The sequence below is a fragment of the Rhinoraja longicauda genome, chromosome 11, assembly GCF_053455715.1.
Source record: "Rhinoraja longicauda isolate Sanriku21f chromosome 11, sRhiLon1.1, whole genome shotgun sequence".
Lineage (NCBI taxonomy): Eukaryota > Metazoa > Chordata > Chondrichthyes > Rajiformes > Arhynchobatidae > Rhinoraja > Rhinoraja longicauda.
In genome coordinates this window covers 55,608,568-55,631,042 of record NC_135963.1, presented here as the reverse complement: position 1 = coordinate 55,631,042, position 22,475 = coordinate 55,608,568, and the positions used below count along the sequence as shown (strand labels likewise).

At 48.2% G+C, this 22,475-nt stretch overlaps 1 protein-coding gene across 2 annotated transcripts in view; it reads left to right on the top strand.

Moving 5' to 3' along the window:
* LOC144598155 (leucine-rich repeat-containing protein 52-like) overlaps positions 1–22,475 on the top strand; it is a 29,926-nt gene that overhangs the window by 5,335 nt on the left and 2,116 nt on the right. The window contains exons 1-2 of one of the 2 annotated variants that reach the window (XM_078408052.1): positions 1,413–1,530; positions 17,371–18,214. In XM_078408052.1, coding sequence (XP_078264178.1) covers positions 17,593–18,214 — 622 coding nt within the window. In that variant the 5' untranslated portion in view covers positions 1,413–1,530; positions 17,371–17,592. Of the gene's footprint in view, positions 1–1,412; positions 1,531–17,365; positions 18,215–22,475 lie in introns of those variants that run through there. The other variant, XM_078408053.1, reaches the window with a different exon arrangement.

Sequence of the window (22,475 nt, the reverse complement as noted above, 5' to 3'; positions counted from 1 at the left end):
ACAGCACGCAAACAGGCCCTTCGGCCCATCTTGCCCACACCGACCAACGTGTCCCATCTACACTAGTCCCACCTGCCTGCATTTGGACCATATCCCTCCAAGCCTGTCCTATCCATGTACCTGTCCAAATGTTTCTTCATGTTTAACACGAGGCAAACAGAAGATTGAGAAGTAGTTTTAGTTTCCTCGACATTGTTGCAATCATTACTTGGTGTCGTTTGCTCCTTCCACGAAATAATTTACTTCTAAACGAGTTAGTAGACAGCACAGTGGCGCAGTGGTAGAGTTCCTGCCTTACAGCACCAAACTCCTGTGTTCAATCCTGACTACGGGTGCTGTCTGTAAGGAGTTTGTACATTCTACCTGTGACCGCGTGGGTTTTAGACAATAGACAATAGACAATAGGTGCAGGAGGAGGCCATTCGGCCCTTCGAGCCAGCACCGCCATTCAATGTGATCATAGCTGATCATTCTCAATCAGTAACCCCGTTCCTGCCTTCTCCCCATACCCCCTGACTCCGCTATCCTTAAGAGCTCTATCTAGCTCTCTCTTGAATGTATTCAGAGAATTGGCCTCCACTGCCTTCTGAGGCAGAGAATTCCACAGATTCACAACTCTCTGACTGAAAAAGTTTTTCCTCATCTCTGTTCTAAATGGCCTACCCCTTATTCTTAAACTGTGGCCCCTGGTTCTGGACTCCCCCAACATTGGGAACATGTTTCCTGCCTCTAATGTGTCCAACCCCTTAATAATCTTATACGTTTCGATAAGATCCCCTCTCATCCTTCTAAATTTCAGTGTATACAAGCCTAGTCGCTCCAGTCTTTCAACATATGACAGTTCCGCCATTCCGGGAATTAACCTAGTAAACCTACGCTGCACGCCCTCAATAGCAATTTTCTCCGGGTGCTCTGGTTTCCTCCCACACTCCAAAGACGTGCAGGTTTATAGGTTAATTGGCTTCGGTAAAATTGTAAAATTGTCCGTAGTGTGTAGGATAGTGCCGGTGTACGGGGTGATCGCCAGTCGGTGTGGACTCAGTGGGCCGTGAGGGCCTGTTTCCGCGCTGTATCTCTAACGTTTAAAGAGTTGCACCGATGGAACTTTGACCCATAACTTGCTCACACTGTATGTTTACAGTCTGAAGAAGGGTCTCGACCCGAAACGTCACCCATTCCCTCTCTCCTGAGATGCTGCCTGACCTGCTGAGTTACTCCAGCATTTTGTGAATAAATACCTATGTATGTTTATAAATCTGACTTTACACAAAAAAATGTGGACTAACAATGTGTCAGCTGGAACCATAATTCAAAGTTAGGCTCCACCTCGTCAGCATGTCCTGAGTTGAAATTCACCCTCCTCTTTTTTACCGACGCTTTGGTGGTTATTGTTTCATTTTTACTTGCACCACGCCAGACTGGTGGGAAAGGGGTGACTGTCCAACCACACTCACATTAGAATCTGTGCTCGTGGTTCCTGTGGTGTAATATTGGACTTCCCGAACGGACTAGTGCTCAGAGGAGAGGGTGGTATGTATATCGGATTAATGTCACAGCAATGCCAGGATAATATTGATTGTGACATAAGGCAAGGGAAATCTTATGTGATTCTTCCGCAGTTGTTTCAGTTGTGTAGTTTAGGTTAGTTTTGTTTAGTTTAGTTTAGTTACATTTAGTTTAATTTCGTTTAGTTTAGTTAAGTTTAGTTTAGTTAAGTTTAGTTTAGTTTAGTTTGGTTTACCATTAGCCGTAAGACCATAAGACATAGGAGCAGAATTAGGCCATTCAGCCCATCGAGTCTGCTCCACCATTTGATTATGGTTGATTTAATTTTTCCTCTCAACCCCACTCTCCTGCCTTCTCCCCGTAACCTCTGACGCCCTCACTAATCAAGACTCAATCTTCTCTTTAAAAAAAAAAACCCTTTAAAAAACAACCTGGTCTTCACTGCTAGGGTTAAGTTTAGTTTAGTTTAGTGTAGTTTAGTTTAGTTTCGTTTTACGTGTACCGAGGAACAGTGAAAAGCTTTTTGCTTCGTGCTATCCAGTCAGTGGAAGGACTGCACATGATTACAATCAACCTGCCCGCAGTGTACTGATGCAGGATAAAGGGAATAATGTTCAGTGCAAGATAAAGTCCGTTAAAGTCCGATTAAAGATAGTCTGAGGGTCTCCAATCAGGTAGATGGTAGCTCAGAACCGCTCACTAGTTGGTGGTAGAATGGTTCAGTTGCCTGGTAACAGCTGGGAAGAAACTGTCCCTGAATCTGGAGGTGTGCGTTTCCACACTTCTGTACCTCTTGCCTGATGGGGGAAGGGAGAAGAGTGTGTGACTGGGGTGAGACTCGTCATTGATTTGTGTAAAATATTGTGTACATTATGTTACAGTGAGGACGTTGCCAGGACTTGGGGGCCTGAGATGTAGTGAGAGATTGGGCAAGCTAGGACTTTATTTCTTGGAGCTAATCCTAAACAACTCGATAGTGTTTGATCCTCGAAATAAGCACAGGTTGAGCCTCACATTTGCCTGTATTAAAGGAAGCCAAATATTCTTAATGTGAACCAAAAGATACTAGAGGAGCAAGATGAACCACTCCGACGAAATCGCCTTTACTGAAGTGTAGTACGCAAAGGAGCATAACATCCGCCATTTTAGTAAGCAAAACCCGCCGTTCGCTATGCCTCTTGTAGTGTAATCAGTGTTTTGGGGGAACAGTATGTGTGGTGATACCATAAAAATGAAGAATATATCTCTTCTATCAATTCACAGATTTTTGTCATTTTCCTTTTTAAATGTTTCTGCAAGTTTCTGCCTACTAAAATGGCGCCGTGACATACTACGGTTTTTAGGGTCGAGTGGTCTATCTTGCTCCTCTAGTATCTTTGATGTGAACACTCGCCAATATCGGTGAGTCTTCACCTTTTGGCACACTTGCCAACATGATATTGGCAGGTATATCGCAACATTTGGCGGGTCCCATTGCAATGTGTGAGAAAGGTAGATGGACAGGTAGGTACATGGATCGAATAGGTTTAGAGGGAGTTGGGCCAAATGCAGGCAGCTGGGACCAGTGTAGATGGGACATGGTTGGTGTGGGCAAGTTGGGCCGAAGGGCCTGTTTCCACACTGCATGACTCTCTGCCTCCATGACTATATCAAGCAGAAACCTTTAAAAAGCAACCGTGAATGGAAGGACCCTAGGGAAGGCAGGGGTACAGAGGGAGTACAGGTACACAAGTCCTTGAAGGCAGCAGGACAGGTGGACAGGGTGGTCAAAAAGGCATATGGGTTACTGGCCTTCATTAGCCGGGGCATCGAATAAAGAAGTAGGGGGATAATGATGGAATTGTACAGAACACTGGTGAGGCCACAGCTGGAGTATTGTGTACAGTTCTGGTCACCACATTATAGAAAGGATATGATAGCTTTGGAGAGGGTGCAGAGGAGATTCACCAGGATGCTGCCAGGGATGAAGGGCCTCGGCTATGAGGAGAGACTGAGCTGACTGGGGTTGTTTTCCCTGGAGCAGAGAAGGCTGAGAGGGGACATGATCGAGGTGTACAAGATCATGAGGGGCATAGATAAGGTAGATGGCAGGGAACTTCTTCCACTGGTGGAAGGTTCAACAACGAGGGGACATAGATACAGGGTAAGGGGAGGGAGGTTTCGGGGGGATGTGAGAAAGAACTTTTTCACCCAGAGGGTGGTTGGAGTCTGGAACTCACTGCCTGGGGTGGTGGTGGAGGCGGGAACACTCACAACGTTTAAGAGGCATTTGGATGGGCACTTGAAATGCTACAACATTCAGGGCTGCGGTCCAAATGCGGGAAAATGGGATTAAAATTAGACTGTGTTTGGTAAAGGGCGGCGCGGACACGATGGGCCGAAGGGCCTCTTTCTGTGCTGTAGGACTCTATGACTCTATGAATCTATAACCGAGAAAGAGTGCAGGGAAGATTTACGAGGATGTTGCCAGGACTCGAGGGCCTGATCTTTTGAGAGAGGTTGAGCAGGCTAGGACTTTATTCCCTGGAGCGCAGGAGGCTGAGTGATGATCTTATAGAGGTGTACTAGACTATGAGGGGGATAGATAGAGTGAATGCACATAGTCTTTTACCCAGAGTAGGAGAATCAAGAGCCAGAGCACATAGGTTTAAGGTGAGCGAGGAAAGGAAAAGGGTGAGGGACAATTTTTTCAGTCAGAGCGTAGTGGGAACATGGAACGAGCTGCCAGAGGAGGTAGTTGAGGCAGGTACTATAACATTTAAAAGACACTTGGACAGGTACATAGATAGGAAAGGTTTAGAGAGATATGAGCCAAACGAGGGTAAATGGGACCAGCACTTCGTGTCTATCTTTGGTATAGACCAGCATCTGTAGTTCTTTGTTTCTCCATTCTTCGATATTCAGATGTGCGGCGTTTTCTACGAGTGGCAAAGTAACTCCATGTACTGCCAGCAGTCTCAATCTGAGTCAGACGTTCAGGGGAGATAGACACGGAGTGCTGGTGCAACTCAGCGGGTCAGGCAGCATCTCTGGGGAAAAAGGATGGGTGATGATTCAGGTGGGGATTCTTCCAGACCCGAAACATCACCTATGCATGCTCTCCAGAGCATCACCCATGAAGCCTCTCTGGAGAAAAGGAATAGGTGACATGTTGGCTCGAGATCCTACTTCAGACGCCTTTTCTCCAGAGATGCTGCCCGACCCACTGAGTTACCCCAGCGTTCGGTATAAACCAGCATCTGGAGTTCTTGGTTTCTCTACTTCAGGAGCTGAGGTTCCATCTCTCTCCATCCCTCCCCCACCCAAGTCGCACTAGCTTCTCGTTTTCACCCAACAAACAGCTAACAATAGGTAGACACAAAATGCTGGAGTGAACTCAGCAATGTCAGGCAACATCTCAGGAGAGAAGGAATGGGTGACGTTTCGGGTCGAGACCCTTCTTCAGACTGAACCAAACTCTCGTCGAAGAGAGGAGGAGAACTTCTTCAAAGTAGACATACCTTGAGGAGAATTTGTAGTGGAAGACATGTAGGAAAACAACTGCAGATGCTGGTTACAAAATGGTGAGGTAACTCAGCGGGTCAGGCAGCATCTCAGGAGAGAAGGAATGGGGGCCGTTTCGGGACGAGACCCTAATAATAGCCTGTTTCCTTTATCATCATCACCTTTTTGCATATCTTACATTCTTTGTTCTTTATCTACCTACATCATCGTCTATATCTCTCGTTTCCCTTATCCCTAACCAGTGAAGAAGGGTCTCGACTCAAAACCTCACCCATTCCTTCTCTCCAGAGATGCTGCCTGACATTGCTGAGTTACTCCAGCATTTTGTGCCTATCCTGCAGCACATGATGCTTTGCTGATCCTGCCCTTTTGCGAGAAGGCGAGAGCCCTTTGATGGTGTGTGCCTGAAGCAACACCCCTGACTGGTAAAGCAGGAAGCTGTGCAGATATAACCTGCTGCGTCACCATCTGACACTGATCTGCCAATTCTGTGGAAGCACTGACTTCCTATTTACCTTTGGAGGCAGGTCTGTTCTGGCTGCCACAGTGAGAACTGATTGCATGCACCAATGACGTTGCAGAAGGCGAGTGGGTTTCATTACCTCACGTCAGAGAAACTCCAGATTCAGGAACTGTTTCCTCCCAACTGTTATCGGGCAACTGAACCATTCTCTTCCCAACTAGAGAGTGTTTAAAAATATATATATATTTTTTAGAGATACACCGCAGAAACAAGCCTTTCGGCCCACCGGGTCCGCACCGCCCAGCGATCTCCGCACACTAACACTATCCTACAGCCACTAGGGACAATTTTTACATTTGCCCAGCCAATTAACCTACATACCTGTACATCTTTGGAGTGTGGGAGGAAACCGAAGATCTCGGAGAAAACCCACGCAGGTCACGGGGAGAACGTACAAACTCCGTACAGTACAGCACCCGTAGTCGGGATCGAACCTGAGTCTCCGGCGCTGCATTCGCTGTAAGGTGGCAACTCTACCGCTGCGCCACCGTGCCGCCCTCCCATCTACCTCATTGGAGACCTTCAAAGTATAGAGTCATAGAGTCATAGAGTGATACAGTGTGGAAACAGGTCCTTCTGTCCAACTTGCCCACACCGGCCAACATGTCCCAGCTACACTAGTCCCACCTGCATGTGTGTGGTCCATTTCCCTCCAAACTGCCCGATCCATGTACCTGTCTAATTGTTTCTTAAACGTTGGGATAGTCCCAGCCTCGACTACCTCCCCTGGCAGCTTGTTCCATACACCCACCACCCTCTGTGTGAAAAAGTTACCGCTCAGATTCCTATATAAATCTTTTCCCCTTCACCTTGAACCTATGTCCCCTGGTTCTCGATTCCTCTACTCTGGGCAAAAGACTCTGTGCATCTACCCGATCTATTCCTCTTATCTTTCTTTTTCTCCAAAGATGCTGCCTGACCCGCTGAGTTACTCCAGCATTTTATGTCCATCGTCATTAATCGGTCTTTACAGGACTTTATCTTGCACTATAGACAATAGACAATAAGTGCAGGAGGAGGCCATTCGGCCCTTTGAGCCAGCACCACCATTCAATATGATCATGGCTGATCATTCTCAATCAGTACCCCATTCCTGCCTTCTCTCCATACCCCCTGACTCCGCTATCCTTAAGAGCTCTATCTAGCGCTCTCCTGAAAGCATCCAGAGAATTGGCCTCCACTGCCTTCTGAGGCAGTGAATTCCACAGATTTACAACTCTCTGACTGAAAAAGTTTTTCCTCATCTCCGTTCTAAATGGCTTACCCCTTATTCTTAAACTGTGGCCCCTGGTTCTGGACTCCCCCAACATTGGGAACATGTTTCCTGCCTCTAACGTGTCCAACCCCTTAATAATCTTATATGTTTCGATAAGATGCACTAAATGGTATACTCCTTATCCTGTATCTGTACATTGCGGACGGCTCAATTGTAATCATGTATAGACTTTCTGCTGACTGGTTAGCACGCAACAAGAAAGCTTTTCACTGTACCTCGGCACACGTGACAATAATAAGCGAAACGAAACGAAACGAACCAAAAAAAACCTAGACTAAACTAGACTAAACTAAACTGCTATGGGCCAGCAAATGGCCAGAATGCTTCTAGTTGCGATTGTATTTTTCTCTTTAATGAAACAATCCCTCAGTACAGAGTTTGAAACCAGGATTCTGTCTCTTATCACTTACCCCATCAGGTCACAGAGAACAACTTTGTCTCAAATGTACACAAAGTGCTGGAGAAACTTAGCAGGTCTGGCAACATCTCTGACAATCCAGAGGAGGCCCGGAAGAGAAATGTCAGAACAGGAATAGCAGGGGGAATTAAAATGGCTCGCAACTGCTGCACGGTGGCGCAGCGGTAGAGTTGCTGCCTCGCAGCGCCAGAGGCCCGGGTTCGATCCTGACCTTGGGTGCTGCCTGTACAGAGTTTGTACGTTCTCCCTGTGACCACGTGGGTTTTCTCCGTGTGCTCCAGTTTCCTCCCACGCTCCAAAGACGTGCAGGTTTGTGGGTTAATTGGCCTCGGTAAATTGTAAATCGTTCCTGGTGTGTGGAATAGTGCTTGTGTGTGTATGGGTGATCATTAATTGGCACGGACTCGGTGGGCAAAAGGGCCTGTTTCCGAGCTTTATCACTAAACTAAAATAACTAGCCTAAACTAGACTAAACTAAACTAAACTAAACCAGGAGATCCAGCAGACCTTGGCAAACTGAATGCAAGTGAATTCTACAATTTTAGGTAACGTTGCCCCCCACTTCACCCATTTCTCCCATGTGACTGTCATAAGTGGTAGGAGCAGAATTAGGCCATTCGGCCCATTAGGTCTACTGTGCCAGTCAATCATTGCTGATCTATCTCTCCCTCCTAGCCCCGTTCTCCTGCCTTCCCCCCATAATCGCTGTGTACTCTCCTCATACATTCATCCTCCCAAGGTGCATCTCCTCACGCTTGCTCAGGCTAAACTCCATCTCCAGCTGCAGAAATGGACGGAGAAATGGCAGGTGTAGCTTATTCCTCCAATTGGAGGTGCTGTTCCTCCAATTTCCGGTGGGACTCACTGTGACACTGGAGGAGGCCCATGACAGAAAGTTCAGACTGGGAATGGGAGTCGAAGTGCTCAGCCACCGGGAGATCAGATTGGTTAACGCGGACCGAGCGCAGGTGTTGAGCGAAGCGATCGCCGAGCCTGCGTTCGGTTTCGCCGATGTAAATAAATTGACATCTGGAGCCCCTCCCACTCCCAGTGAAGAAGGGTCTCGACTCAAAACGTCACCCATTCCTTCTCTCCAGAGATGCTGCCTGGCATTGCTGAGTTACTCCAATCAGTACCCCGTTCCTGCCTTCTCTCCATACCCCCTGACTCCGCTATCCTTAAGAGCTCTATCTCGTAGAAAATAACTGCAGATGCTGGTACAAATCGAAGGTATTTATTCACAAAATGCTGGAGTAACTCAGCAGGTCAGGCAGCATCTCAGGAGAGAAGGAATGGGTGATGTTTCGGGTCGAGACCCTTCTTCAGACTGAAGAAGGGTCTCGACCCAAAACGTCACCCATTCCTTCTCTCCTGAGATGCTGCCTGACCTGATGAGTTACTCCAGCATTTTGTGAATAAAGAGCTCTATCTAGTCTTCTCTTGAATGCATTCAGAGACGGCCTCCACTGCCTTCTGAGGCAGTGAATTCCACAGATTTACAACTCTCTGACTGAAAAAGTTTTTCCTCATCTCCGTTCTAAATGGCCTACCTCTTATTCTTAAACTGTGGCCCCTGGTTCTGTACTCCCCCAACATTGGGAACATCTAACGTGTCCAACCCCTTAATAATCTTATATGTTTCGATAAGATGCACTAAATGGTATACTCCTTATCCTGTATCTGTACATTGCGGACGGCTCAATTGTAATCATGTATAGACTTTCTGCTGACTGGTTAGCACGCAACAAGAAAGCTTTTCACTGTTCCTCGGCACACGTGACAATAATAAGCGAAACGAAACGAAACGAACCAAAAAAACCTAAACTAAACTAGACTAAACTAAACTGCTATGGGCCAGCCAATGGCCAGAATGCTTCTAGTTGCGATTGTATTTTTCTCTTTAATGAAACAATCCCTCAGTACAGAGTTTGAAACCAGGATTCTGTCTCTTATCACTTACCCCATCAGGGCACAGAGAACAGCTTTGTCTCAAATGTACACAAAGTGCTGGAGAAACTTAGCAGGTCTGGCAACATCTCTGACAATCCAGAGGAGGCCCGGAAGAGAAATGTCAGAACAGGAATAGCAGGGGGAATTAAAATAGCTCGCAACTGCTGCACGGTGGCGCAGCGGTAGAGTTGCTGCCTCGCAGCGCCAGAGGCCCGGGTTCGATCCTGACCTTGGGTGCTGTCTGTACAGAGTTTGTACGTTCTCCCTGTGACCACGTGGGTTTTCTCCGGGTGCTCCAGTTTCCTCCCACGCTCCAAAGACGTGCAGGTTTGTGGGTTAATTGGCCTCGGTAAATTGTAAATCGTTCCTGGTGTGTGGAATAGTGCTTGTGTATGTATGGGTGATCATTAATCGGCACGGACTCGGTGGGCAAAAGGGCCTGTTTCCGAGCTTTATCACTAAACTAAAATAACTAGCCTAAACTAGACTAAACTAAACTAAACTAAATCAGGAGATCCAGCAGACCTTGGCGAACTGAATGGAAGTGAATTCTACAATTTTAGGTAACGTTGCCCCCCACTTCACCCATTTCTCCCATGTGACTGTCATAAGTGATAGGAGCAGAATTAGGCCATTCGGCCCATTAGGTCTACTGTGCCAGTCAATCATTGCTGATCTATCTCTCCCTCCTAGCCCCGTTCTCCTGCCTTCCCCCCATAATCGCTGTGTACCCTCCTCATACATTCATCCTCCCAAGGTGCATCTCCTCACGCTTGCTCAGGCTAAACTCCATCTCCAGCTGCGGAAATGGACGGAGAAATGGCAGGTGTAGCTTATTCCTCCAATTGGAGGTGCTGTTCCTCCAATTTCCGGTGGGCCTCACTATGGCACTGGAGGAGGCCCATGACAGAAAGGTCAGACTGGGAATGGGAGGGGGAGTTGAAGTGCTCAGCCACCAGGAGATCAGATTGGTCAATGCGGACCGAGCGCAGGTGTTGAGCGAAGCGATCGCCGAGCCTGCGTTCGGTTTCGCCGATGTAAATTAGTTGACATCTGGAGCCCCTCCTATTCCCAGTCTGACCTTTCTGTCATGGGCCTCCTCCAGTGCCATAGTGAGACCCAACGGAAATTGGAGGAACAGCATCTCATATTTCGCCTGGGCAGCTTGCAGCCCAGTGGTATGAACATTGACTTCTCCAACTTTGGATAGTTCCTCTGTCCCTCTCTTCCCCTCCCCTTCCCAGATCTTCCACTGTCTTCCTGTCTCCACCTATATCCTTCCTTTGTCCCGCCCCCCTGACATCAGTCTGAAGAAGGGTCTCGACCTGAAACGTCGCCCATTCCTTCTCTCCTGAGATGCTGCCTGACCTGCTGAGTTACTCCGGCTTTTTGTGAATAAATACCTTCGATTTGTACCAGCATCTGCAGTTATTTTCTTACACTACCTTGGGCTACCTTTGATCGGTCTTTACTGGCTTTACCTTGAACTAAACATTATTCCCTTGATCATGTATCTGTACACCGTGAATGGCTCGATTGTAATCATGTAGTATTGTCTTTGCGCTGACTGGTTAGCACGCAAACAAAAAAGCTTTTCACTGTACCTCGGTACACGTGACATTAAACTAAAACTGAAACTGAGTTTAACGCATCAATTTAACACGATAAATGGATGCTCAATCTCCAAGGCCATAAGCATTCAGCCAAAGTAAAGCACCCGCAAAACATCAAACCTCCTGAGCTGGCAGAAACAGTGATACTCCATGGAGATTTAGGCCGTTCATGACGGTTATCCCTTTCAGTCCGAGGAGGACTGTTCCACACGAGTGCAATGCAAGTACTGCGTTGCCCCTACTTCAAGGAAGAAGAAACTCACCATGACGATCATACTACTATCCAAGTATTGGATGAATTGGTAGAATTGGTAGAGGGCGTGCAGCGTAGGTTCACTAGGTTAATTCCCGGAATGGCGGGACTGTCGTATGTTGAAAGGCTGGAGCAAATAGGCTTGTATACACTGGAATTTAGAAGGATGAGGGGGGATCTTATTGAAACATATAAGATGATTAGGGGATTGGACACATTAGAGGCAGGAAACATGTTCCCAATGTTGGGGGAGTCCAGAACAAGGGGCCACAGTTTAAGAATAAGGGGTAGGCCATTTAGAACGGAGATGAGGAAGAACTTTTTCAGTCAGAGAGTGGTGAAGGTGTGGAATTCTCTGCCTCAGAAGGCAGTGGAGGCCAGTTCGTTGGATGCTTTCAAGAGAGAGCTGGATAGAGCTCTTAAGGATAGCGGAGTGAGGGGGTATGGGGAGAAGGCAGGAACGGGGTACTGATTGAGAGTGATCAGCCATGATCTCATTGAATGGCGGTGCTGGCTCGAAGGGCTGAATGGCCTACTCCTGCACCTATTGTCTATTGTCTATTGTCTATAATCAGCATCTTTGCCAAGGAATTAAATAATGCAAAAACTATGCTACATCCTAGACAATCATTAACGAGTCATGGGTTTGCTGAAAAATTAGTTTGCGAAGCAAATAGCACGTTCGTCCAGACTGCTAAAGCTGCTTCATCTTCCTCCCATAAAAGGCACGACTTTTGACTTATGTCGGCTGGCTAATTGACTCTTTCTTTCAAGTACATATCATAAATAAAAGTACATGTGTTGGAAGTAACTGCAGATGCTGGTTTAAACCGAAGATAGTCACAGTAGCGCAGCGGTAGAGTTGCTGCCTTACAGCGAATGCAGCGCCGGAGACTCAGGTTCGATCCTGACTACGGGCGCCGTCTGTACGGAGTTTGTACGTTCTCCCCGTGACCTGCGTGGGTTTTCTCCGAGATCTTCGGTTTCCTCCCACACTCCAAAGACGTACAGGTATGTAGGTTAATTGGCTGGGCAAATGTAAAAATTGTCCCTAGTGTGTGTAGGATAGTGTTAATGTGCGGGGATCGCTGGGCGGCGCGGACTCGGTGGGCCGAAGGGCCTGTTTCCGCGCTGTATCTCTAAATCTAAAAGAAAAAATCTAAAATGCTGGAGTAACTCAAGCCAGGACAGGCAACATCTCTGGAGAGATGAAATGGGCGACCTTTCGGGTCGAGACCCTTCTGCAGACGATAAAAGTACGTTTGATGTGAGAAGGCGTATAGGTTCAGCACAATCCTGGTCTATACACAGAACCATTTCCCATCACAACTAAATTGGCCCAGGAGATTAGCAGACTTAATGTGCAGAGGGCACTGATAACACTGGCTCCATTCAAAGCCAAAGAGTCTCCAGGTCTGCTTTGTAAATCATAGCAGCGTGAGGTTTTTTTTGTTTGAAAGTAGCGTAGCTCAATGTACATTTAAGGTCTTATAGGGGGATTGCACAGCAGGCAAGGACGACCCCTGACCTGTACGGTTGCCAGGCAACGCCTTGTGGGGGGCAAGTCGTGTACTGCAGGCAAGCACTTACTATGGCTTTCAGGGCAGCGTCGTTTTCTTCTATTTTACGTTTGGAATGACTTCTGTTGTGGAACAATTTGCCAGTCCTAATGAGAGGGTATTGCAGTTCAATGTTGCGGCCGCACTTTGCTTTCCCCGGACCCCACGGCTGGCCTTCTCCCATCAGCGCCACTCCATCTTCCTCCCGGCGCTCCGAGCGTCCGGACACCTCTCCCCGTTCCCGCGCTCCTCGCTCCTCCAGGCTCGGTGCCCTTGCTCTGCGCCTCGCTTCCTGCGGCTCTTCGGCCCCTCGCCGCTCCTGCTGGCCATCCAGCCCTTCTCCCCGCTCGCCATCTCCGTCAGCTTCCACTTGCTGGCCTGGTCCTCCACCTCGGCTCCCAGCGTCCGGCCCAGCTCTCGCTGCTGCTCGGCCTCCGCTGCCGATCGGCCTCTCCCCAGCTCCTCTTCCTCCTCCTCTTCGGGCTGGACACTCCGCTTCTCCTCTTCCACCGCCTCCTCCTCCAAGACCGTCGAGCACGGCTCTTCGCCCTCAGGCCCCGGCGGGTCGCCGACCTCCAGCGCTCACTGATTCTGCCCTTGCAGTCCCTCCAAGCCCCTCGGCTCGGGTTCTTCCCGCGGCTCCTCACCCAGCTCGCTCAACCCCGTCCTTTCCTCCTCCTCCCCCTCCTCTCCCTCCTCTTCTTCTCCCCCCGCTGGCCGGCCAGCGGCCCTCTGCTTCTCGGAACAAGGGGCCACAGTTTAAGAATAAGGGGTAGGCCATTTAGAACTGAGATGAGGAAAACCTTTTTCAGTCAGAGAGTTGTGAATCTGTGGAATTCTCTTCCTCAGAAGGCAGTGGAGGCCAATTCTCTGAATGCATTCAAGAGAGAGCTAGATAGAGCTATTAAGGATAGCGGAGTCAGGAGGTATGGGGAGAAGGCAGGAACGGGGTACTGATTGAGAATGATCAGCCATGATCACATTGAATGGTGGTGCTGGCTCGAAGGGCCGAATGGCTTCCTCTTGCACCTATTGTCTATTGTCTATAAAATTCCTGCTTTTTCCCCATATCCCTTGATTCCATTAGCTCTAAGAGCTAAATCTAACTCTCTCTTGAAAACATCCAGTGAATTGGCCTCCACCGCCTTCTGTGGCAGAGAATTCCACAGATTCACAACTCTCTGGGTGAAAAGGTTTTTCCTCATCTCAGTCCTAAATGGCCTACCCCTTATTCTTAAAATGTGACCCCTGGTTCTGGGCTCCCCCAACATCGGGAACATTTTTCCTGCATCTAGCCTGTCCAAACCTTAGAATTTTATGTTCCTATAAGATCCCCTCAAATCCTTCTAAATTCCAGTGAATACTAGTCCAGTCAACCCATTCTTTCATCATATGTCAGTCCCGCCATCCCGGGAATTAACCTGGTGAACCTACGCTGCACTCCCTCAATAGCAAGAATGCCCTTCCTCAAATTAGGAGACCAAAATTGCACATAATACTCCAGGTGCGGTCTCACCAGGGCCCTGTACAACTGCAGTAGGACCTCCTTGTTCCTAAACTCAAATCCTCTCGCAATGAAGGCCAACATGCCATTAGCTTTCTTCACTGCCTGCTGTACCTGCATGCTTACTTTCAGTGACTGATGTACAAGCACACCCAGGTCTCGTTACACCTCCCCTTTTCCTAATCTGAAACCATTTAGGTAATAATCTGCCTTCCTGTTCTTGCCACCAAAGTGGATAACCACACATTTATCCACATTGTACTGCATCTGCCCACTCAACCAACCTGTCCAAGTCACCCTGCAGCCTCATAGCATCCTCCTCGCAGCTCACACTGCCACCCAGCTTTGTGTCATCCACAAACTTGGAGACCTCACATTTAATTCCCTCGTCTAAATCGTTAATATATATTGTAAATAACTGGGGTCCCAGCACTGAGCCTTGCGGCACCCCACTAGTCATTGCCTGCCATTCTGAAAAGGACCCGTTAATTCTTACTCTTTGCTTCCTGTCTGGCCACCAGTTCTCTATCCATGTCAATACCCTACCCCCAATACCATGTGCTTTAATTTTGCACATTCATCTCTTGTGTGGAACCTTGTCAAAGGTTTTTTGAAAGTCCAGTTACACCACATCTACTGGCTCTCCCTTATCCATTCTACTTGTTACATCCTCAAAAAATTCCTGATTAGTCAAGCATGATTTCCCCTTCATAAATCCATGCTGACTTTGACCGATCCTGTCACTGCTTTCCAAATGCCCTGCTTTAACATCTTTAACAATCGACCTAAGCATCTTCCCCACTACCGATGCAAGGCCAACTGGTCAACAATTCCCCGTTTTCTCTCACCCTCCTTTCTTAAACAGAGGCGTGACATTGGCTACCATCCAGTCCACAGAAACTGATCCAGAATCGAGAGAACATTGGAAAATGATCACCAATGCGTCCATGACTTCTAGGGCCACCTCCTTGAGTACTCTGGGATGCAGACCATCAGGCCCTGGGGATTTATCTGCCTCCAGTCCCAACAGTTCGCCTAACACCATTTCCTGACTAATGTGGATCACGTTCAGTTCCTCCCTCCCACTAGATCCTCGGTCCCCATGTATTTCTGGGAGATTGTTTGTGTCTTCCTTAGTGAAGACAGACCAAAGTATTTGTTTAACTGTTCTGCCATTTCTTTGTTTCCCATTATAAATTCCCCTGTCTCTGGTTGCAAGGGACCTACATTTGTCTTCACTAATCTTTTCCATTTTACATATCTAAAGAAGCTTTTAGAGTCAGTTTTTATATTCCCCGCAAGCTCTTTTCCCCCCTTCTTAATTAACCCTTGTCCTCCTCTGTTGAGTTCTACATTTCTTCCAGTGGTTTGCTTCTGGCCAATTTATATGCCTCTACCTCGGCTTTAACACGTTCCTTGATTTCCCTCGTTAGCCACGGTTGAATCGCCTTCCCCGTTTTATTTTGTCGCCAGACAGGGATGAACAATTTTTGGAGTTCATCCATGCGGTCTTTAAATCTTTGCCATTGCATCTCCACCGTCAACCCTTTAAGTATAATTTGCCAGTCTATCCTAGCCAACTCCCGTCTCATACCTTCAAAGCCTCCTTTCTTTGAGTTCAGGGCTCCAGTCTCTGAATTAACCGTGTCACTCTCCATCCTAATGCAGAATTCCACCATATTATGGTCACTGTTGCCCAAGGGGCTTTGCACAACAAGATCGCTAACTAATCCTTCCTCATTACACAATACCCAGTCTGGGATGGCCTGCCCTCTAGTCGGTTCTTCTACATATTGGTTTAAAAAACCATCCCGTATACATTCCAGGAAATCCTCCTCCTCAGCACTGCTACCAGTTTGCTTGGCCCAATCTATATGTAGATTAAAGTCGTCCATGATAACTGCTGCACCTCTGCTACGCACATCCCTAATCTCCTGCTTGTTGCTATCCCCAACCTCCCTACTGCTGTCTGGTGGTCTGTACACAACTCCAACAAGCGTTTACTGCCCTTGGCTATTTTGCAGTTCTACCCATACCGATTCCACAGCATCCAAGCTAATGTCTCTCCTTGCTATTGCATTAATCTCCTCTTTAACCAGCAATGCCACCCCGCCTCCTCTTCCTTTCTGTCTATCCATCCTGAATATTGAATACCCCTGCATGTTTAGCTCCCAGCCTTGGTCACCCTGGAGCCATGTCTCCGTAATTCCAACTATATCATATTCCTCAACCACTAACTGCACATTCCATTCATCCACCTTATTACGAATGCTCCTCGCATTAAGGCACAAAGCTTTCAGGTTTGTTTCTCTTATCTCCCTTCTACCTTTGGCTTCTGTCCTCCTTTTATGTCCCTCTGTCTCCTTGCATTGGTTCCCATCCCCCTGCCCCGTTAGTTTAAACGTGACCTACCCTGCACTCTCTTTCCCGTTAACTGCACGCATTCGCTTCCATGTTGTTGAGTCCACCCCCCCCCCCCCCCACTGTTTAGTTTAAGCCCAAACCTGCTGCCAGAATGTCGGTCCCCCTCCAGTTAAGGTGCAACCTGTCCCTTTTGTACAGGTCACCCCTGCCCCAGAAGAGATCCCAGTGGTCTAGAAATCTAAATCCCTGCCCCAACTCCTCAGCCACACATTCAGATCCCCGATCTCCCTGATCCTACACTCACCAGCACGAGGTACTGGAAGCAACCAAGAGATACCCACCTAGAGGTCCTGCTTCTCAGCCTCCTACCCAGTTCTCTACACCCACGTTGCAGAGCCTCTAACCTCTTCTTCCCCACCTCATTTCTGCCCACATGCACAACCACCTCCCGCCGTTCACCTTCCCTCTAGAAGATGTTCTGAAGTCAGTCTGAGACATCTTGGCACCAGGTAAGGCACCTATTCCTTTCCCCCAGAGATGCTGCCTGACCCGCTGAGCCGCCCCAGCACTTTGCGCATTGGGTTGTAACATTGGCGGCCGAAGGGAAGTCAAGTTTAATAGCTTGGTGGTCACCAATGTTCAATTTACTAAACGTGAAGCTGAAACGAAAAGTGACACGCAAAACAAGCTGTAACCTTTAATAATTGACTTGTCATGTTATATTTGGCAGATTGGTTAACGGATTGCCTTAGAGCAGGTAGGAATTTAACGCGCGTGGTAAATAAATAATCCGCATTTCTAAATATAACGCACGTTAAGGAAATGAAAGTGTATTTTGTAGCATACCGAAGTGATTATTTGCCGTGACCCATAACCCATATTTCACCCTGCCCAGTGTAGGTAATGTCATCCACACTGAGGTGTGACTTTCAGAAGGCTTCGGAGAGCGTGAAGGGGGCAGATGCACAAGGCGCAAAGCCACTGTGATCTCCAACCTTACGCACAGTGTCCATGGATCTCGACACTGCCTGATCCAACAAGACCTCGAGCAAACAGAAGCGACGTTCCCGGAGAAAGAGATGACTTGCGTGGGGAGACTTGGATGAGAGAAGGTCCGGGAGCATGGATGCGTCTTTCATGTTGAAGGGTTTAAGACTGCTCAGTGTCTTCCTCGTAGCCAAAGTGGCTCGGGTCACCGGCTGTCCCAACGGCTGCAATTGCAGCCAGTTTTCAATCAACTGCACGGGCGCTCACCTCCAGCAGTTCCCATTTGACATTCCCTTCGCCACCAAGCAATTGATCCTCTGTAACAACAACATCTCCAGCCTCCCCGTCCACCTCAACTACCTGGGGGGGCTGGTCCACCTGGACCTCAGCAACAACTCGCTGACTGAGATCTCCCACAGCTCCTTGGTCAACATGCAGAGGCTGGTGTACCTGGACCTCAGCCGCAACCGCTTGCGGCAGATCACGCACCTCACCTTCAGGTACCTGGCTGACCTGGTGGTGCTGAAAGTGGGCGGCAACAAGGGGTTGACTTTCGTGGACAGCCGGGCGCTCTCTGCAAACCCCAAGCTGCAAGACCTTGACCTGAGCGGCAACGGCTTGACCTTCCTAGATGTCAACCTCCTGTCGGCGCTCCCTCACCTGAGGTCGGTGCGCTTGGCCGGGAACCCCTGGGAGTGCAATTGCAACTCGGAGAGCCTGATCAGTTGGATGAGGAGAAACAGGCGGATCATCCCAGGTAGACTTTCCTTTGTCCTTCGTTTGTCGGGTGGAAAGAAGTCGAATTAAACCTCAACTGTTGCAGAATGCAAGGATGGAATTGGATGGACAGTGCACTTAATGGCCATCTCCAGTTAGTGTAAGGCAATAACTGAAGGTGCTGGTACAAATCGAAGGGATTTATCTCACAAAATGCTGGAGTAACTCAGCGGGTCAGGCAGCATCTCAGGAGAGAAGGAATGGGTGACGTTTCGGGTCGAGACCCTTCTAAGGGTCTCGACCCGAAACGTCACCCATTCAATAGACAATAGACAATAGGTGCAGGAGGAGGCCATTCCATCCAGCACCGCCATTCAATGTGATCATGGCTGATCATTCTCAATCAGTACCCCGTTCCTGCCTTCTCCCCATACCCCCTGACTCCGCTATCCTTAAGAGCTCTATCTAACTCTCTCTTGAATGCATTCAGAGAATTGGCCTCCACTGCCTTCTGAGGCAGAGAATTCCGCAGATTCACAACTCTCTGATTGAAAAAGTTTTTCCTCATCTCAGTTCTAAATGGCCTACCCCTTATTCTTAAACCGTGGCCCCTGGTTCTGGACTCCCCCAACATTGGGAACATGTTTCCTGCCTCTAACGTGTCCAACCCCTTAATAACCTACAAAATGCTGGAGTAACTCAGCAGGTCAGGCAGCATCTCAGGAGAGAAGGAATGGGTGACGTTTCGGGTCGAGACCCTTCTCCAGACTGACCCTTCTTCAGACCCATCTCCAGTTGACCTCCAGAGGAATGGGAACTTTAAGAGGGTTTCCCCCCCCCTGCCCCTGAGTTCACTTTGCTTTCCAATTTGATATTCCACCTGTACTAAGTGTGCAATTAATGCCCTTGAACGTCACCGACATGGAGATATCAGAAACTGCAGGTGTTGGAATCTTGAGCAAAACCCAAAGTGCCGGAGGAACCAAAGAAAAACATAGAAAAATAGGTGCAGGCCATTCGGCCCTTCGAGCCAGCACCACCATTCAATATGATCACGGCTGATCATCTAAATTCAGTACCCCGTTCCTGCTTTCCTCCCATATCCCTTGATTCCTTCAGCCCCAAGAACTAAATCTAACTGAGTCAGGAAGCATCTGTGGAGAAAAAAAAGACGGGTCGGGAACCTACTTCACAAACCGGCCCGAAATATCATTTTCTCCAGAGAAGCGCTGAGTTACTCCAGCACTTTGTGTCTTCCTTCGGGGTAAACTAGCATCTGCAGTTCCTTTCTACACACTCGGGATTAAGGATGTCTTGTTTGCAATTATGTGGGCTCTCTGCCAGACCACACCTGCGGTATTACGTGCTGTTTTGCCCTGGTTGCCTAGATATAGAGCGAGAGAGTGTTGCAAAGATTTATTGAATCAGTGTGAAGAATGGTCCCAACCCCAAACGTCGCCTGCCCATTCCTTGCACAATTGATGCCTGGCCCGCTGAGTTACTCCAGCACTTTGTGTTTTACTGAATGGCAGCAAAGTATATTTAAGCTTTAGTAATGTGCCAGAGTCGTGAAATATCAACTAAATACAGAACTTGGTTCTAGTTTAGAAACATAGAAACATAGAAAATAGGTGCAGGAGTAGGCCATTCGGCCCTTCGAGCCTGCACCGCCATTCAATATGATCATGGCTGATCATCCAACTCAGTATCCCGTACCTGCCTTCTCTCCATACCCCCTGATCCCTTTAGCCACAAGGGCCACATCTAACTCCCTCCCAATGAACTGGCCTCAACTACCTTCTGTGGCAGAGAATTCCACAGATTCACCACTCTCTGTGTGAAAAAAAACTTTCTCATCTCGGTCCTAAAAGACTTCCCCCTTATCCTTAAACTGTGACCCCTTGTTCTGGACTTCCCCAACATCGGGAACAATCTTCCTGCATCTAGCCTGTCCAACCCCTTAAGGATTTTGTAAGTTTCTATAAGATCCCCCCCTCAATCTTCTAAATTCCAGCGAGTACAAACTTAGTTTTAAGTTTAGAGATACAGCATGGAAACAGGCCCTTCGGCCCACCGAGTCCACGCTGCCCATCGATCACCCAGTTCTACGTTGTCCCACTTGCTCGCCCACTCCCTGCACACCCGGGGCATTTTACAGAGGGCCAATTAGCCTACAAACCCGCACGGTCTTTGGGATGTGGGAGGAAACCGGAGCACCCGGAAGAAACCCACGCGGTCACAGGGAGAACCATTATTATCTTGCTGCAAAGGAGAGAGTACTGTCCACATTTAAAAAACAAAACATGGCAGCATTTAAACCAAGTGCAGGAAAGTACAGGGGTGTTGGTAGAAACCGGAGCGCCCGGAGGAAGCCCACGCGGGTAGAGGAAGAAGGTACAAACTCCACACAGGTCAGGATCGAACCTGAGTCTCTGGCGCTGTGAAGCAGCAGCTCTCCCAGCTGCGCATTCAGACGCATTATACAAGAAACACTTGATTACTATGCGATGCACGATGGTCCAAGTATAAGCTTAATACATGATATGGTCCCTGAGTTGTTTTCCATTGCATTACTATGAGGAGCACGGGCTGTGGAAGGGCAGGCTCCGGTGTCCCGGATATCAACACGAGATCAACACCTTGTCCAATACAATTTCCATGTGCTGGAGCTGCCCAGCTTAGGTGACAGCAAGCCAAGGATGCAAAGACCAAATCTGATTCCCATCTGGCATGCAAGCATGTATGTTAATGCGTGCACGGGTGGCACGTTGGAGCAGCGGTAGAGTTGCTGCCTGTGGGTTTGCTCCAGGTGCTCCGGTTTCCTCCCACACTCCAAAGACATGGCTAATTGGCTTGGTATAATTGTAAATTGTCCCTGGTGTGTAGGATTGTGCTAGTGTACGAGGATCGCTGGTCGGCAGGGACTCGGGGGGCCGAAGGGCCTGCTTCCACGTTGTGTCTCTAAACTAAACTAAACAAATGGGCGGGATTCATTCGCTTGGATAGTTTACAACCCAGTAGTATGAACATTGATCTCCCTAATTTCAAGTAACTCCTGCATTCCCTCCCCTCCCCTCCCCTCCCCTCCCCTCCCCTTCCCTCCCCTGCATCCCGACTGTCCTGAAGAAGGGTCTCGACCCGAAACGTCACCCATTCCTTCTCTCCCGAGATGCTGCCTGACCTGCTGAGTTACTCCAGCATTTTGTGAATAAATCAATTTGTACCAGCATCTGCAGTTATTTTCTTATACCACTGTTCACATCCTTGTACCCCTCTCCTCATCACGTCTTCCTCAGCCAACAATGGCCCATAGTGGGCTCCACTATTCTTGAGGTCATCTGTTGCTGCACTTGATTTGTTCTGGTCTTTTCTCACCTCCAGTTTATTTCCCCCTTTCCCCCCCCATCCCCCCCAACTCTACTTTCAGTCTGAAGAAGGGTTCCGACCCAAAACGTCACCTATTCTTTTTCTCCAGAGATGCCGCCTGACCTGCTGAGTTAACTCCAGCATTTTGTGTCTATTTTCAGATTAATTGCAATTTTGATCGGCAACTCGTAAATTATTCCGAATTATGGTAACGGCATCTAAAGCTCTGGTCAGACCTCACGGGGACTTACAATATTGTAGATGCTGGAATTTCAAGCAGAATGCTGGAGGAACTCAGAAGGTCAGGAGCAACTAACTGTGGAGCGAATTGAACAGGCTACATTTTGAGTTGGGATCCTTCTTCGGATAACAGGCAGACAGAGATGTGGGGAACTGGTGGGGCAAGAACAGGAGAGTGATAGGTGGATGCAGGTGAGGAGGGGTGGATTGGAAGATGGGGCAAGTGGCAGAGAAAAGAGTGGAGATAGTGATTGAGGCTGGAGGTGATCAGTAGAGAAGACAACAGGGTGCAGATGTTGGAATCGGATAAGGAAGGAGGATAGGGGAGTGAGATGTATAACCAGAGGGAGGAATGGAGGGTCGAACAGAGAGGGGGGGGGGGGGGGGGGGGGGGAGAACATGAGGGACTGGAGCTAGAATTGAGATCTTTGAAATGGACCAGAAATCCATCCATGGGATGTTCTATATTAAGCCATTAATGAGTGATATCAACTGAGTGTGATGCAGTAAATATATAAATGATTAATAGCGGCAATATTAATTATGAATGTTTTCCGCAGTATATATTCACTTACCTTATCCTTTATTGTCTGTTTGAACGAGAATAAATTAATGGTTCGATGACAACTCAAATGTTTTGGAGGGTCTGAAATAACATTAAATTGCCCAAATTTGATCCCACTCGATGCTTTAGG